General features: G+C 39.6%; 1 protein-coding gene across 5 annotated transcripts; it reads left to right on the forward strand.

Moving 5' to 3' along the window:
- The first annotated feature begins 1,919 nt into the window (after positions 1-1,919).
- Positions 1,920-6,671, forward strand: ARMCX3 (armadillo repeat containing X-linked 3). Of its 5 annotated transcripts, none has more exons than XM_010364444.1 (5): positions 1,920-2,107; positions 2,645-2,724; positions 2,988-3,048; positions 3,310-3,380; positions 3,665-6,671. In XM_010364444.1, the coding sequence occupies exon 5, from the start codon at positions 3,811-3,813 to the stop codon at positions 4,948-4,950; it is 1,140 nt and encodes a 379-aa protein (XP_010362746.1). In that variant the 5' UTR covers positions 1,920-2,107; positions 2,645-2,724; positions 2,988-3,048; positions 3,310-3,380; positions 3,665-3,810; the 3' UTR covers positions 4,951-6,671. The 5 variants fall into 5 exon arrangements, with proteins under 5 accessions (XP_010362746.1, XP_010362747.1, XP_030789834.1 ...); XM_010364445.1 differs by having other exon boundaries at positions 1,943-2,107; positions 2,617-2,724; XM_030933974.1 differs by having other exon boundaries at positions 1,963-2,261; positions 2,534-2,724.
- The last annotated feature ends 7,280 nt before the right edge of the window (positions 6,672-13,951 follow it).

Raw genomic sequence — 13,951 nt, forward strand, 5'->3', positions numbered from 1 at the left:
TCTGGATGCCTCAAGGAAAGTCTCCCATTCATAGAGACTTATATATAAATTGATCTGAATGCTCAAACCTAGGGATCTCTGCATTCTCTCCCCATAAGTAGACCACAAGGGAGGCTGTTTCAAAAGGAGTGACAACTGAATGATTTGCCCCGAGAAATACAATTGTCAGGGGGTACTGGAGGTTTCAGTCAGTCTTACCTGCCCATTCTTTCCCTGTAGACAAGCTGCTACTTCGGAAAACACAACCTTAGAAGGTTTTTTGGTGAGCCTGCAATCAAAGCGAGGGTATTTGTTCATCTTAAGAAGGGAGTTTCAGCTGAGGAAGCATGAAGTACTATTACACATCATGGGCATGACTCTGCCAGAGAAAGTGAAATGTTCCATTCTCCTTAGCCAACACTTTTTCTCCTCCAGACAGTGCTTGGGTGGGAAATACCAACACTTTCTTCTGATTGTCCTTTTCATATGTTCCTATGCTTGAATGAGCCCCTTTGCTACACATAATCTTTCTCTAAACACAGGATCATATAGTTGATTTCGTTTCTGTTTACTAAATAAATTTCAATCACATTCTAGTACTGCCTCCCAGAAGTTACATAGATATGAATTTTCCTGGGGGTTTGCCTGTTCTCAACCTCCTCAGTCTCTTGATTTACTCCCATATTGTCTGTGTATTTTAAAAGTTATACTCAAATAATAACCTTTTATTCAAACTATTAGGGAATATCTCACTGAAGACCCTATGTTCTGAAAAGCTATATTACTTTTTGTATTGTTACCTGTTTTTGTATTGTGCTTTAGTTAAGGTTGTTTGGTTGCAAGCAACTGAAATCAAATCTGGTTAACTTAAATAATGAGGGGATGTAATTATTTTATTCCTTTTCCTACTTTAAAAAAGTTAAATCACTGATGATGGGTGAATTGTTCAGCTTATCAAACCAGTGAGTGAAATAGTTTCATACTAATTGCTAGTTTCCGGTTTCAGCCAATTTTGTCTGGGTCTGTGTTCCTCTAATACTTCGTTTATAGATGATACTATCTATTTTGACCAAGTATATTTTGTAATGTTCTTTTTATGCACACTCATTTTTTCAGTGTGCATGCTTTATCTCACAGATACCTACTGTGCACTTATGCTTTCTCCTCAGGTTTTTTTTTTTTTTTTTTTTTTTTTTTTTTTTTTTTTTTTTTTTTTTCCTGCGTTCTGGCTTTTGTGGCTTCAATGCCTCCACCTTGCTAATGGGTGCAGGTGAAAGTCTGTAGCTCTCCTATTTAGAAGACTGGTCTAGTCAGATGATTTACATATTGCCAGACACACTGATTAGCTCATTCAGGGCTGTGCTGTGTGCTAGGCCCCAGAAGACATTAAGATTGCTTTGAGTGAAGTGTGTAACACTCTCCACCAAGTGAGAAAATGTGGGACTTTTGGAGGCCATCCCCAACATCATTCTCCAGCTTCCACTCATTTTTTTCTAAAATGGAAATAGCTTTATAGTATTTTTTTTTTTTTCTCGTAAAAAGAATGCAGGCTGGGGGCGGGGGAGGACGGAACAAAAATAACAAAGTATTAAGAAAGTAAAAGCCACACTCATTCCAGATTTTCTTTTCCGATCGCTTGTTCCTTTCAGATCTGGGACTAGATTTCAGAGGAAATTGTAGACTTTAATAGCTCGGGGGAGGAAAGGTGGAGGGAGAGGCTGCTGTCCCAGGAGCCTAGGGAAGGAAGAGGCAATTTTTCATAAAAAGTACAAGTGGCCCGTAGCCCCAGGGGAAGATGTCGTCCCTTTCTGGTAATCGGTGGAAGGGAAACACAACTACAAGGTGATGAGATTATCGAAGAAGAAAGAGTAACAAGGCCTGGTGTGGGGGAGGGAAAGGAGGGGGGCGGGCCCTCTTCTGCCGCACTGCTGGTGGGAGGGGAAATTGGGGACCCGAGTTGGTGGATGACGTAGCTCTCACGTGACCAAGAGCTGACGTGTGCAGAAGTCCTTCTTGTCCTGGTCGTTGTTCCCGTCTGAGTACCAGCTCCCCATTGCCCTGAGGGCGGGCGGGCCTGCGGCGGAGGGAAAAAGGAAGAGGAGAAGAAAATTGTCCCGGATCCCTGCAGGTCAGTGCCTGGGAGATTCCATAAAGTCAGGGTGCTAGAAGGTGTAGGGCCGAGACCGTCGCGGGTACTGAGGCGCCTCCGTCGTCTCTCCCACTCGCCGCCCGCTTTCCAAGACATATGTCCCGCCTGCAGCCCATTTCGATGCTGCGAAACGGTGAGCTGGGGAATGTTTGGGGAAGAGCTCAGAGATCGGGAGATGGGAATCTGCTGGGAGCCTAGGCCCGCAATCCGGAAAGGGAGCTGTGGCCTGGGTGTTGGCCCCTAGTTCACCAGGACAGTGCCGGAGGGGAATGGCTGGATATGGGGGCGGGGGTGGTGAGATGCAACGTGATATGTCAGCAGAACCCCAAGAGAGGTAATAGGGGTGGGAAACCTCTGACAACCAGGCCTCCGAATTAGAAAAGAGTTTTGTGTTCTGGGGACTAGTCCGTCCACCAAGCACGCAGTGGCGGCAGTTTCCCGTCTTTCTGCCTGTGGCTGTGTCTTCCTGACCATGGCTCTGTGTCTAGTGGGTCCAAGCCTTTCCCGGGTGGCCAGTCTTTCTGTAGGTTGCGGCACAACGCCAAGCAAAAGAAGAGGAAGGAAATTAATCCTAATTGGTGAAGGTCGATTTGAGGGTAAGACCATCTGGGGACTCTAGGAGGGACGGGGTTGGCGGCGGGGGTGGGGAGAGGCAGAGAAGGTAATAATCTAGGTACAGGTCTGAGTCCGAATGTGTTTCTTGCACTCCCCGGACTGTGGCGAAATGGCGTGCTTTGTGTGTGTGTGGTGGGGGGGAAGTGGGGGAAATGACAGCAGGGAAACCTATCGGATAGTTTGTTCATAATCCTCCTCTCTCAACAGCACTTACTCCCCATGTTTTCGATCTGTCATCCTGCAGGTCTGCTGTAGCAGGTGGCTCCGCTTGAAGCGAGGGAGGAAGTTTCCTCCGATCAGTAGAGGTCGGTGTGGGCGTGGGGGCTGCCTGGAATGGGGGAGGGGTTAGAAATCGCCCGCACTTTGGACAGGCTCTTCCAATCCTGCTTTATTTTCCTTACCTCCCTCTCATTTCAGGCTAGGGAGGGGGCAGACCTGTGCATGTTTGGGATGGCATAAAGAGGTTAAAAACAAACCTGATAACCGGAATGGTGAATCAGGAAAGCAACAAATCAACAGTCAATCCATCAAGTGCTCCGTTCTCACTGGCTCTGGTCTCTCTGCAGATTGGAAAGGTTGTTGGGCGTGGCACACCACCAGGAAATAGAAGAAGGGGCGAACTGCTTGTCTTGAGGAGGTTAGTGCAAGGATTCTAGTCAGGTCCCTGGGGACATCTGAGGTTGTGGTGACTGAGACCCCAGTAGAATCTGTGGATTCCACTGGCATTATCTAGGCTTTGGGCGGGGTGATCTGGGATGGGGAGGGAAAGGCTGAAATGAGAGGCATAGAGATTTTTGTCAACAATCTACATTTCCTACCTAGCATTCAATTATTATTATCTTGTCCCTCTGTGCAACTCCCTGCATGGGACAACACAAGCAGAAGAGAAACTCAAACCCGATTTTCTTCTTCCACTCCTAGGTCAACATCCAGAATCAGCTATTGTGGCCTTGAAGTGGCTGAAGACGATCACCCTCCACAGGCTTGAGCCCAGTCCCACAGCCTTCCTCCCCCAGCCTGAGTGACTACTCTATTCCTTGGTCCCTGCTATTGTCAGGGACGATTGCATGGGCTACGCCAGGAAAGTAGGCTGGGTGACCGCAGGCCTGGTGATTGGGGCTGGCGCCTGCTATTGCATTTATAAACTGACTAGGGGAAGGAAACAGAACAAGGAAAAAATGGCTGAGGGTGGATCTGGGGATGTGGATGATGCTGGGGACTGTTCTGGGGCCAGGTATAATGACTGGTCTGATGATGATGATGACAGCAATGAGAGCAAGAGTATAGTATGGTACCCACCTTGGGCCCGGATTGGGACTGAAGCTGGAACCAGAGCTAGGGCCAGGGCAAGGGCCAGGGCTACCCGGGCACGTCGGGCTGTCCAGAAACGGGCTTCCCCCAATTCAGATGATACCATTTTGTCCCCTCAAGAGCTACAAAAGGTTCTTTGCTTGGTTGAGATGTCTGAAAAGCCTTATATTCTTGAAGCAGCTTTAATTGCTCTGGGTAACAATGCTGCTTATGCATTTAACAGAGATATTATTCGTGATCTCGGTGGTCTCCCAATTGTCGCAAAGATCCTCAATACTCGGGATCCCATAGTTAAGGAAAAGGCTTTAATTGTCCTGAATAACTTGAGTGTGAATGCTGAAAATCAGCGCAGGCTTAAGGTATACATGAATCAAGTGTGTGATGACACAATCACTTCTCGATTGAACTCATCTGTGCAGCTTGCTGGACTGAGATTGCTTACAAATATGACTGTTACTAATGAGTATCAGCACATGCTTGCTAATTCCATTTCTGACTTTTTTCGTTTATTTTCAGCGGGAAATGAAGAAACCAAACTTCAGGTTCTGAAACTCCTTTTGAATTTGGCTGAAAATCCAGCCATGACTAGGGAACTACTCAGGGCCCAAGTACCATCTTCACTGGGCTCCCTCTTTAATAAGAAGGAGAACAAAGAAGTTATTCTTAAACTTCTGGTCATATTTGAGAATATAAATGATAATTTCAAATGGGAAGAAAATGAACCTACTCAGAATCAGTTCGGTGAAGGTTCACTTTTTTTCTTTTTAAAAGAATTTCAAGTGTGTGCTGATAAGGTTCTGGGAATAGAAAGCCACCATGATTTTTTGGTGAAAGTAAAAGTTGGAAAATTCATGGCCAAACTGGCTGAACATATGTTCCCAAAGAGCCAGGAATAACACCTTGATTTTGTAATTTGGAAGCAACACACGTTGTAAACTATTCATTTTCTCCACCTTGTTTATATGGTAAAGGAATCCTTTCAGCTGCCAGTTTTGAATAATGAATATCATATTGTATCATCAATGCTGATATTTAACCAAGTTGGTCTTTAGGTTTAAGATGGATGAATGAATATCACTACTTGTTCTGAAAACATGTTTGTTGCTTTTTATCTCGCTGCCTAGATTGAAATATTTTGCTTTTCTTCTGCATAAGTGACAGTGAACCAATTCATCATAAGTAAGCTCCCTTCTGTCATTTTCATTGATTTAATTTGTGTATCATCAATAAAGTTGTATATTAATGCTGGAAAGAAAAAAAAGAAGAAAGAAAGAAAGCATCCCTGTCCTTCAGTTTATAACCAAGTTGGAGAGATAAGAAATGTACAAACCAAAAGATAACAGAATATCTGAAGCATGTACTCATTGTCAGATGTTCCCTCTGAGAGCACAGAGGAGGCAAAAGCTTCTGTGGGATGTGCTAGTCAGCTAAAGCTTCATGGAGGAGGTGGCAATTGAAAATGAGTCCTGAATGGGGTAGGGTGGTTAGGGAATTCCATGAGACAAGACGAGGGGGGCATGGTGTGAGAAAGGCATGAAAGTAGGAACCCTCTTCCTATGACAGTCAGGAGATCATTCTGCTTAGAGTGGAGAGTGTGGAGAATGGGAGTAGATAATTTTGGAAAGCTGGGTGAAGCCAGTTGTGGAGAGTTGTTTGAATACTATCCCACTGAACACCCAGACCCATTGAATCTTTTTTTACTAAAAAATAATTGGGGTCCATTTGAAAGTCTCTATCTGTTACTGTGTAGTGTCAATGAGGGTGTGGCAAAATGGAGCCTTTCACACCCTAGTGGTGGCCATTTGGTAATACAGATCATAAGCCTTAAACTGTGTAAACCCTTTGTCCTAAGGAAGTAATTGAATAATTGCCCAAAGATTGTATGTACAAGGCTGTTCATCCCAGCACTGTCTAAGCTAGTAAAAATTGGAAACAATTTAAGCATTTAGCACATTGGATTGGTTACAAAGTGAGGAATGTTCACACAGTAGGATATTATAAGTATGCTGATGGAAGTCTATATTGCCAGGCAAAGCTATTCATTATGCATTGTGAAGTGAGAAAGAAAAAATGGGTAGATAGAAGTATTCGAAGTATAATTCCATTTTGTTGAGACTAATAAAACATATGTTTAAAAGGACACTAAAAACTGGAGTTATAGATATCCAGATAGAAACAGTAGTTATCTTTGGGTAGAAGGATAATGAGTGATCTTTACTTTTTTACTTTTTATTCATCTATGTGTTTTTATTTATCTAAAATGGGTATTGATTTTCGGAAGTTTTTGAGAAAGAAAAGTGATGGGAATGAAGCAAGTGATTGATTGGAACACATATTGAATGGAAGGAATATTTAGATTAAAAATGAGGTAGGTTGAAGTTTCTTCTCTGAAATGATAGATAAGGCTTATTGTGAGGATTCAATGAGGTAATATATGCAAAGTACTTACAATGTTCTGGCACATAGTAGTTAATTAAGAAAATTGAGCACCCTTAATTACCTAGAATGCAGGGTTGATAGTTTTTTGGTTGACTTTTGTTTTGCTGGGGCATTCTGCCATGTTTTAGTGTCATTTAATAAATAATAGTGACAATAAAGGTTAACATTTATTAAGTGACTACTGTGTAAAGTTCTGTCATTCCTGCAAGGCAACTGTTAAAATAATTTCTCACAGGAGTAGTTTTCTTTCTTTTCTAAAAATCCAAAGTGTTTCCTCAGACATGATCACACCAGCCTCTGCAATATATTTCTAGTTGTTTGAGGGATGTTATCCTGCTTTATATATGAGGCCAGGAAAGGGTAAAATCCTCTATTCACTTACCCGGTTTTATACCCAGGTTTCCCTGTATGTACTGTAATGTTTGTAGTAGAGACAAAACCAGGTTGGCTTAAAGTTGCTAGGTATGGTAAGCCTACTAAATCATGCATATGTAGAAACTCATTTAATACCAGTTTTAAAGGTGGGGCAATGGCAAAGTGAACTAACATTTTTTCTTGCTCCTATTGTTAGGTGAGAGAAAAAGATTTGTGGGGAGATGGGGTGGGAGGATTAATTCCTTTAAAATAAATTCGGTTTGATGTACCTGTGTGACACTCAGATGGGGATATGCTATTGTCATTTGAATGTATTGATCTGGTGCTCAGAGGAGATGAACGGGCTGCAAATAAGGATTTGAGAGCCATTGGAGGATGGATGATAACGGAGCACATGGAAGTAGATGTGGCCCTTCAGAGAGAAGGTGCAGAGTCAAAGAGTGAAGGGCTGCAAAAGAACTGCTTTGGGCAGCTAGGGAGAGAAGCACAGAATTTAAGCAATGTATACCCTTCCAGACACTTTTACTATTCATATACTTATATATTCTTTACATAAAATTGGATCATACTATCAATAAATTTTCAGTGCCTGATTTAAAACTTTTCTCCTCAAAAAAGAGTGACATTCATTGGAGATATAATACTTGAAAAAATAGAGTTGATGAGTACAAACTTGTGTCTTGACCCAGATATGTAGCTTGAACATCTAACACAAATTCAGATCAAGCCATGTTGAACTTGAGATGCGGAGTAACTTTTACACCTGGAGTGAAAATGAGGCTAACTCGAGTAGTAAAAAGCCCCAGTGAGGCAGGTACAGGCCTGACTAGCACCCATCTGCTCCTTTCCCCTTTGCTTTGTTCCTTCTCATTCTTCTTTCCACTTCCTTCCTCCTACTTTTCTTTATTTTCTCCTTCTGGGAGATCATTGGTGGTAGCCTCTCTGGGCTTCTCTGACCCTTCAATTCCCATGACACCATGCCATGTTATCAGTGGGCATTTAATACAGAATAATAACTGTCATTGCTCTGGTCATAAGTTGACCCTGGGTGTGACTGAATGCCAAGAATTTTTGGAACCTTTGTTGGACAAAAAGATACTGAGGAGGAACTAGTCTTAACTTGGCATGGCCACACTTGCACTGCATGAATTTTTGATGTCCTGCACCTGGTCTTATTTAGACTGAATAACCCGGAGTCTGGGAAAGGTGGTATGAAATAGATGTGTGACTGCCTGGTCCAGGCAGCCAGATCACACGTTGATGTCCCAATGTTTTCACATAGGAGGTTGTCACTCTCAACCCTTTTGGAAGGGGCAGTGTTCTAGGATTCTAGCTGATTGTGGCAGCCCATTGGCACATGGGGGAGGCAGTGTCTTCTCTTTAGAGAGGATGGCAGCTTCTGCGAAACCAAGGAAACCAGAAACTCAGAAGATGTCCTGCTATTTAGGTTTTGTTCTCGTCTAACAGTTTTAGGAATATAAGTGGATCTATCCCAGTGCAAACATGTTCAAAGGCGATTTTACAAAAGTGGAGTGTTGTTCTGTTGTAAATTGTCAGCCAATATACATAATATTTCAAGGCTCAGGAAATGGATTTTCTTTTTTGAAAAATTCACATTTTACCTGTCTTTTTTCAAAAGAGATTCCAAGTGTAGGCTTAGCAAATTGATGTGGTTCAGGCAAATTTTATGTTTATGGCTCTCTTTCATTAATTTCTTTGCTAAGTTCCCTTGAGAATGGCCTCTTAGATAATGATTCATACTATTTTCAATGCTAGCTTTTTACATTTATTTTGCATCACATCCCAGGCTGAAGATTTTTTCTGGTTTTTCTGTTTAAACCATGGCTCTTTCTTGCTTTTAAGCCAGAGCTGTCTCACCACCATCCTGGGGTCCCTGATCTGCCCTGCCCTGAGGGTGTGGTATTAGCAGAATAACTAATATTTACTTATCTGAGTGGCATAGCTCAGTGCTTGACCCTCTCCAGTGGGACCCTCTCAGGTATTGTGCTAAGGGCTTGGGCAATGTATGGTTTCCGGGTATAGGTGGGAGAGGAGGGAGAAGGGAGAAGGGAGTGACGGAAGCCTTATCAGAGAGGTAACTTTATTCTGACAGGGCATCAAAGTAGGAGAACCTAGTGGATCCATCTCCACTGTGAGGATAAAGTTATTGCTGAAATCCAGTTCTTGTATTCAAGAGATGTAGTACATTTCTCCCTGGACACAATTATAAATGTTGTCTGCCCAGATGCCCCTTTAACAGAGGCAGAACATCAATGGGTGGTAGTTCAGGATTATTAACATATATGATCAATTTGGCTATCAAACGGAGTTTAAGAGAAGTATACTATTTTTAGCAGTGTGAATACTTTTTTAAATTTTATTTTTTAAAAAAGACAAATAACAAAAGTATGTATTTATGGAGTACGGTGTCACGTTATGACACATGAATACATTGTGGAGTGATTAAAACAGGCTGATTAACATATACATCACCTTACATACTAATTATTTATGGTGGGAACATTTAAAATCTACCTTTTAAGCAATTTTGAAATATACAATATGTTATTATTAAGTATAGTCCCCATGCAGTGAAACAGACTACTAGAAGAACTTATTCCTCTTGTCTAACTGAAACTTTGTAACCTTTAAGAAACATCTCTCCTTTCCTTGTGCCTCTCCTTACCCCCATCCCCTGGTAACTACCATTCAACTCTACTTCTGTGAATTCAACTTGTTATGCTTCCACATATAAGTGAGATCATGCATTATTTGTCTTTTTGTGCCTGACTCATTTCACCTAGTACAATGTTTTCTAGATTAACACATGTTATTGTAAATGTTGCAACTGACAAATTTTCCTTCTTTTTTTTTTTTTAAGAGACATAAGACATAAGAGTCTCATTACGTTGCCCATGCTGATATCAAACTCCTAGGCTCAAGAGATCCTCCCACCCCAGCCTCTGAAGTAGCTGGGACTACAGGCCAGTACCAGTACACCTGGCTGGCTAGAATTTTCTTCTTTTTAAAGGCTGAATTGTTTCCACTGTATTTCCATTTGCATGTGCCACATTTTCTTTATCCATCCAATGATGGACACTTAGGTTGCTTCCACGTCTTGGCTATTGTGAATAATGCTGTAACGAACATGGGAGTGAAGATGTCTCTTTAATATACCGATTTCAATTACTTTGAATATATATGCAGAAGTAGGCTTGCTGGATCATATGGTAATTATAATTTTAGTTTTTTGAGGGGCCTCCATACTGTTTTCCAAAATGGCTGTACTAATTTGCATTCCCACCAACAATGATCGAGCGTTTCATATTCTCCACATTCTTACCAAAAAAGATTGTCTTTTATATTTTTGATAATAGCTATCCCTAACAGGTGTGAGGTGATATCTCATTGTGGTTTAATCTGCATTTCCAGGTGATTAAAGATGTTGAGCATTTTTTTCACATATCTGTTGGCCATTTGTTTGTCTCTTTTGAGAAATGTCTTTTCAGATCCTTTGCCCGTTTTTTAATTGGGTTGTTTGTTTTCTTAGTATTGAGTTGTTTGAGTTACTTATATATTTTGGGTATTGCCCGTTAACAGGTATGTGATTTGCAAATATCTTCTCCTAATCTGTCGGTTATCTCTTTGCTCTGTTAATTGTTTCCTTTGTTGTTCATAAACATTTTAGTTGGATACAATCCCATTTGCTTTTTTTCTACTGTTGTTTCTTGTGCTTTGGGAGTCATGTCCAAGAAATCATTGACCAGACAAATGTTGTGGAGTTTTATCCTGTTTTCTGAAAGATATATGCTCTTATAGCAGGAGGAAACTGTAGTATTTGCAATGCATTTTCCCATACATGTTGATTAATTTCTTCCTTTTCTAGATTTTTTTTTTTTTTTTTTTTTTGAGACGGAGTCTCGCTCTGTCACCGAGGCTGGAGTGCAGTGATGTGGTCTCAGCTCACTGCAAGATCCGCCTCCCAGGTTCATGCCATTCTCCTGCCTCAGCCTCCCGAGTGGCTGGGACTGCAGGTGCCTGCCACCATGCCCAGCTGATTTTCTTGTATTTTTAGTAGAGATGGGGTTTCATCATGTTAGCCAGGATGGAGTCTCGATCTTCTGACCACATGATCTGCCCGCCTTGGCCTCCCAAAGTGCTGGGATTACAGGCGTGAGCCACTGTGCCCGGCCTAGATTTTTTTTTTAATGGGAAATGATACCTAGTTACTAAATGTTTTTGAAACCTGAGCAAAATTATTCCTTCTTTATTTTTTTCCGTTTTCAGTCCTCTGTTCACTAAATTGTGATTTTGACTATCTTCATGTTAATTTTTGTGGTCCCCTTACAATAAGTTATAATGAAAATCCGGACTGAATGAAATGAATTCATAAAACAAAACTTTAGATTTTTATTATCTTCCATCACTTAAAATGTGTTCAAATGGACTCTCTTTTTGATATTAGAAATGATGGAATATAAAGAAGACTGAATAAAACAAGCAATATTTAAAGTACTTTATAAATCTTCAATCCATTCAAATGGACTTGGAGAATGATTCTTTAAAATCAGTTATTAATCATCATCAATCATCACCTCTTCTTAAGTTGGTCCATGTAATCTATACCCAAATATTTGAAGTGTTAAATAGCACCATGTCATTCATGAAAATTCAATGAATTCTGGCTGCTTTTCTTCTAATATAAAGGTAAACCCTTTTATTATGAATATCATAACTTGTGAATGTTTATAAATATATGCCACACATAAATTACATTTGTTTAGGTGGCTATGGTTTTAACTGGGGAAATATTATGGTATTACTAAGACCCTGAAATTGGTTTTCAGGTATTCCAAAAAAAAAAAATTGTTTTTACGTCTCTCAGCTCATACCTGTTTTTCAACTATTTTTTAAACTACTGATAGAAGTCTCAGATATATATATATATATGTTTCAGCGTAGAAAGAGAAAAAATTAGCATCTGGAAACAAAGACCATATTATAGCCTCTGCATCAGAGGGTAGGATTTTGCATTGAACTAGCCATTTGACCACCACTTGGAGATGGATTTGGGAGTTACCAGCACTCTGAGAGATTATTTTTCACAATGAGCTGTATTTTAATATTCCTTATTGTGTTTTCTTAGACCATAGAAATAACAAATGCTTATTAAAAATTAAAACTGGTAAATATATAAAGTAAAATATGCAATATGCAAATTGCCCTATTTCCATTCATCTATACAGTTACCTACTATTACCAATCTGATGTTTTCTATGCATATACATAAATAGATATTATACATACTCACATTTTTAACAGAAAATGAACTCATAGTCCATATAGTGTTCTATTCTGTAACCATTTTTTTCACTTAAAATACATCACATTTATTCTGCCATGCATATCTTACCTCATTTAACTGTGTTCATGGTGTCATTCTCTGTAGATGATCTACATTTTCATGTAGTCATATCCCTCAGCCTTTCCCTTTATGGCTTCTAGGTTTGAGGTTGTGCTTAGGCCTTTTCCACTCCATGATTTAAAAATAATTTTTATATTGTCTTCAAATATACATATTGTCACAATTTGTAAAAGGTAGTCTAATAAGTGGCCTGAGTGAATGTGACAACACTTCATTGAAAGCAATCTTAGGTTTTTCCAACTCTAGTCAATAATAACTTAATTGTACATTCTAAAATAACTCGAAGAGTGTAATTGGATTGCTTGTAACTTAAAGGATAAATGCTTGAGGGGATGGATGCCTCATTCTCCATGATGTGCTTATTTCACATTGCATGCCTGTATCAAAACATTATATTTATCCCATAAATATACACACTATGTACCCCCCAAAAATAAATATTAGAATTAAATATTTAATAAAACTAATCTTAATGTTGTCCTAGGACATATGACAATGAATAATCTAATCAGTGTACTTGAGAGTTTGAAAGTCTGCTGGCTATTTCAGTCTTCCAACAAGACAGTTACTATATATTATCATCTGTGCTTAGAACCAAAGATAAGAAACTGATCTTTTTGAAGCATAGAATGAATTGCCAGATATAGAGGGTTTGGGCACTATGAGTTAAGACATTTTGGTGGACACTTACAAGATAAAGTAATATGCTTATCAAGCATGGTGAAATACAGATTAAATTTATAAAATAAATGGGTACAAATGGAAAAAATAGTAAATCATATAATAGTGTAATAAAAAAATAAAATAAGTATCAGAGGGACATTGCGACTGATACAATTGGTTGAACTAGCAATTGATGCAATCATTCTATGCACTAGTTCGATGAGCTTGATAGATGATAGCCATTTATGAGTGATATATATTCTTTTAATCAAAAGAAATAAAAGAATAATGTTGATCCGTGGGCTCTGTAGTGTAATACTCTCTAAAAACTTGCTAGAATAGAGAAAAGCTGTTGATTTTAAAAATATTTATCTTACGTCCCACCACCTTTTCTAATTTGCTTATTGACTTTCTAATTTTTAAATAGTCCCTTGTTTTTAGAAAAATACAATCATTATCAGTTGTAAATATAAATTAATTTTATCTTTTCCCAATTTTACTCTAATTATTTCTTATTGCAATAGTTATAATCTCAAAAAACACTTGAATAAGAATGGAAATTGTGAGTAACAGTGACTTGTTTCTGGTTTTAGTGGGAATTACTTTAGAATTTCATGGTTTGAATGAGGATTGCTGTTGATTGTTGGTAAAAAGTGCTTTTAATATTTAAGTAATTCCCTTCTATTTCTATTAGTGTCTGTTAGGATTAGCTGCTGATTTTTTCCCTGTTGGCTTTTCAGCATCTATTAATAGAATCATGCACTTTTTCTCCTTTAATTTTTTTTTTTTTTTTTTTTTTTTTTTTTAGACAAGAGTTTCGCTTTTGTCACCCATGCTGGAGTACAATGGTGCGATCTCAGCTCACGGCAACCTCCACCTCCCAGGTTCAAGCAATTCTCCTGCCTCAGCCTCCCGAGTAGCTGGGATTACAGGCATGGGCCACCATGCCAGGCTAATTTTGTATTTTTAGTAGAGACGGGGTTTCTCCATGTTAG

This window comes from Rhinopithecus roxellana, chromosome 7, assembly GCF_007565055.1.
Source record: "Rhinopithecus roxellana isolate Shanxi Qingling chromosome 7, ASM756505v1, whole genome shotgun sequence".
NCBI classification, from domain to species: Eukaryota; Metazoa; Chordata; class Mammalia; order Primates; family Cercopithecidae; genus Rhinopithecus; species Rhinopithecus roxellana.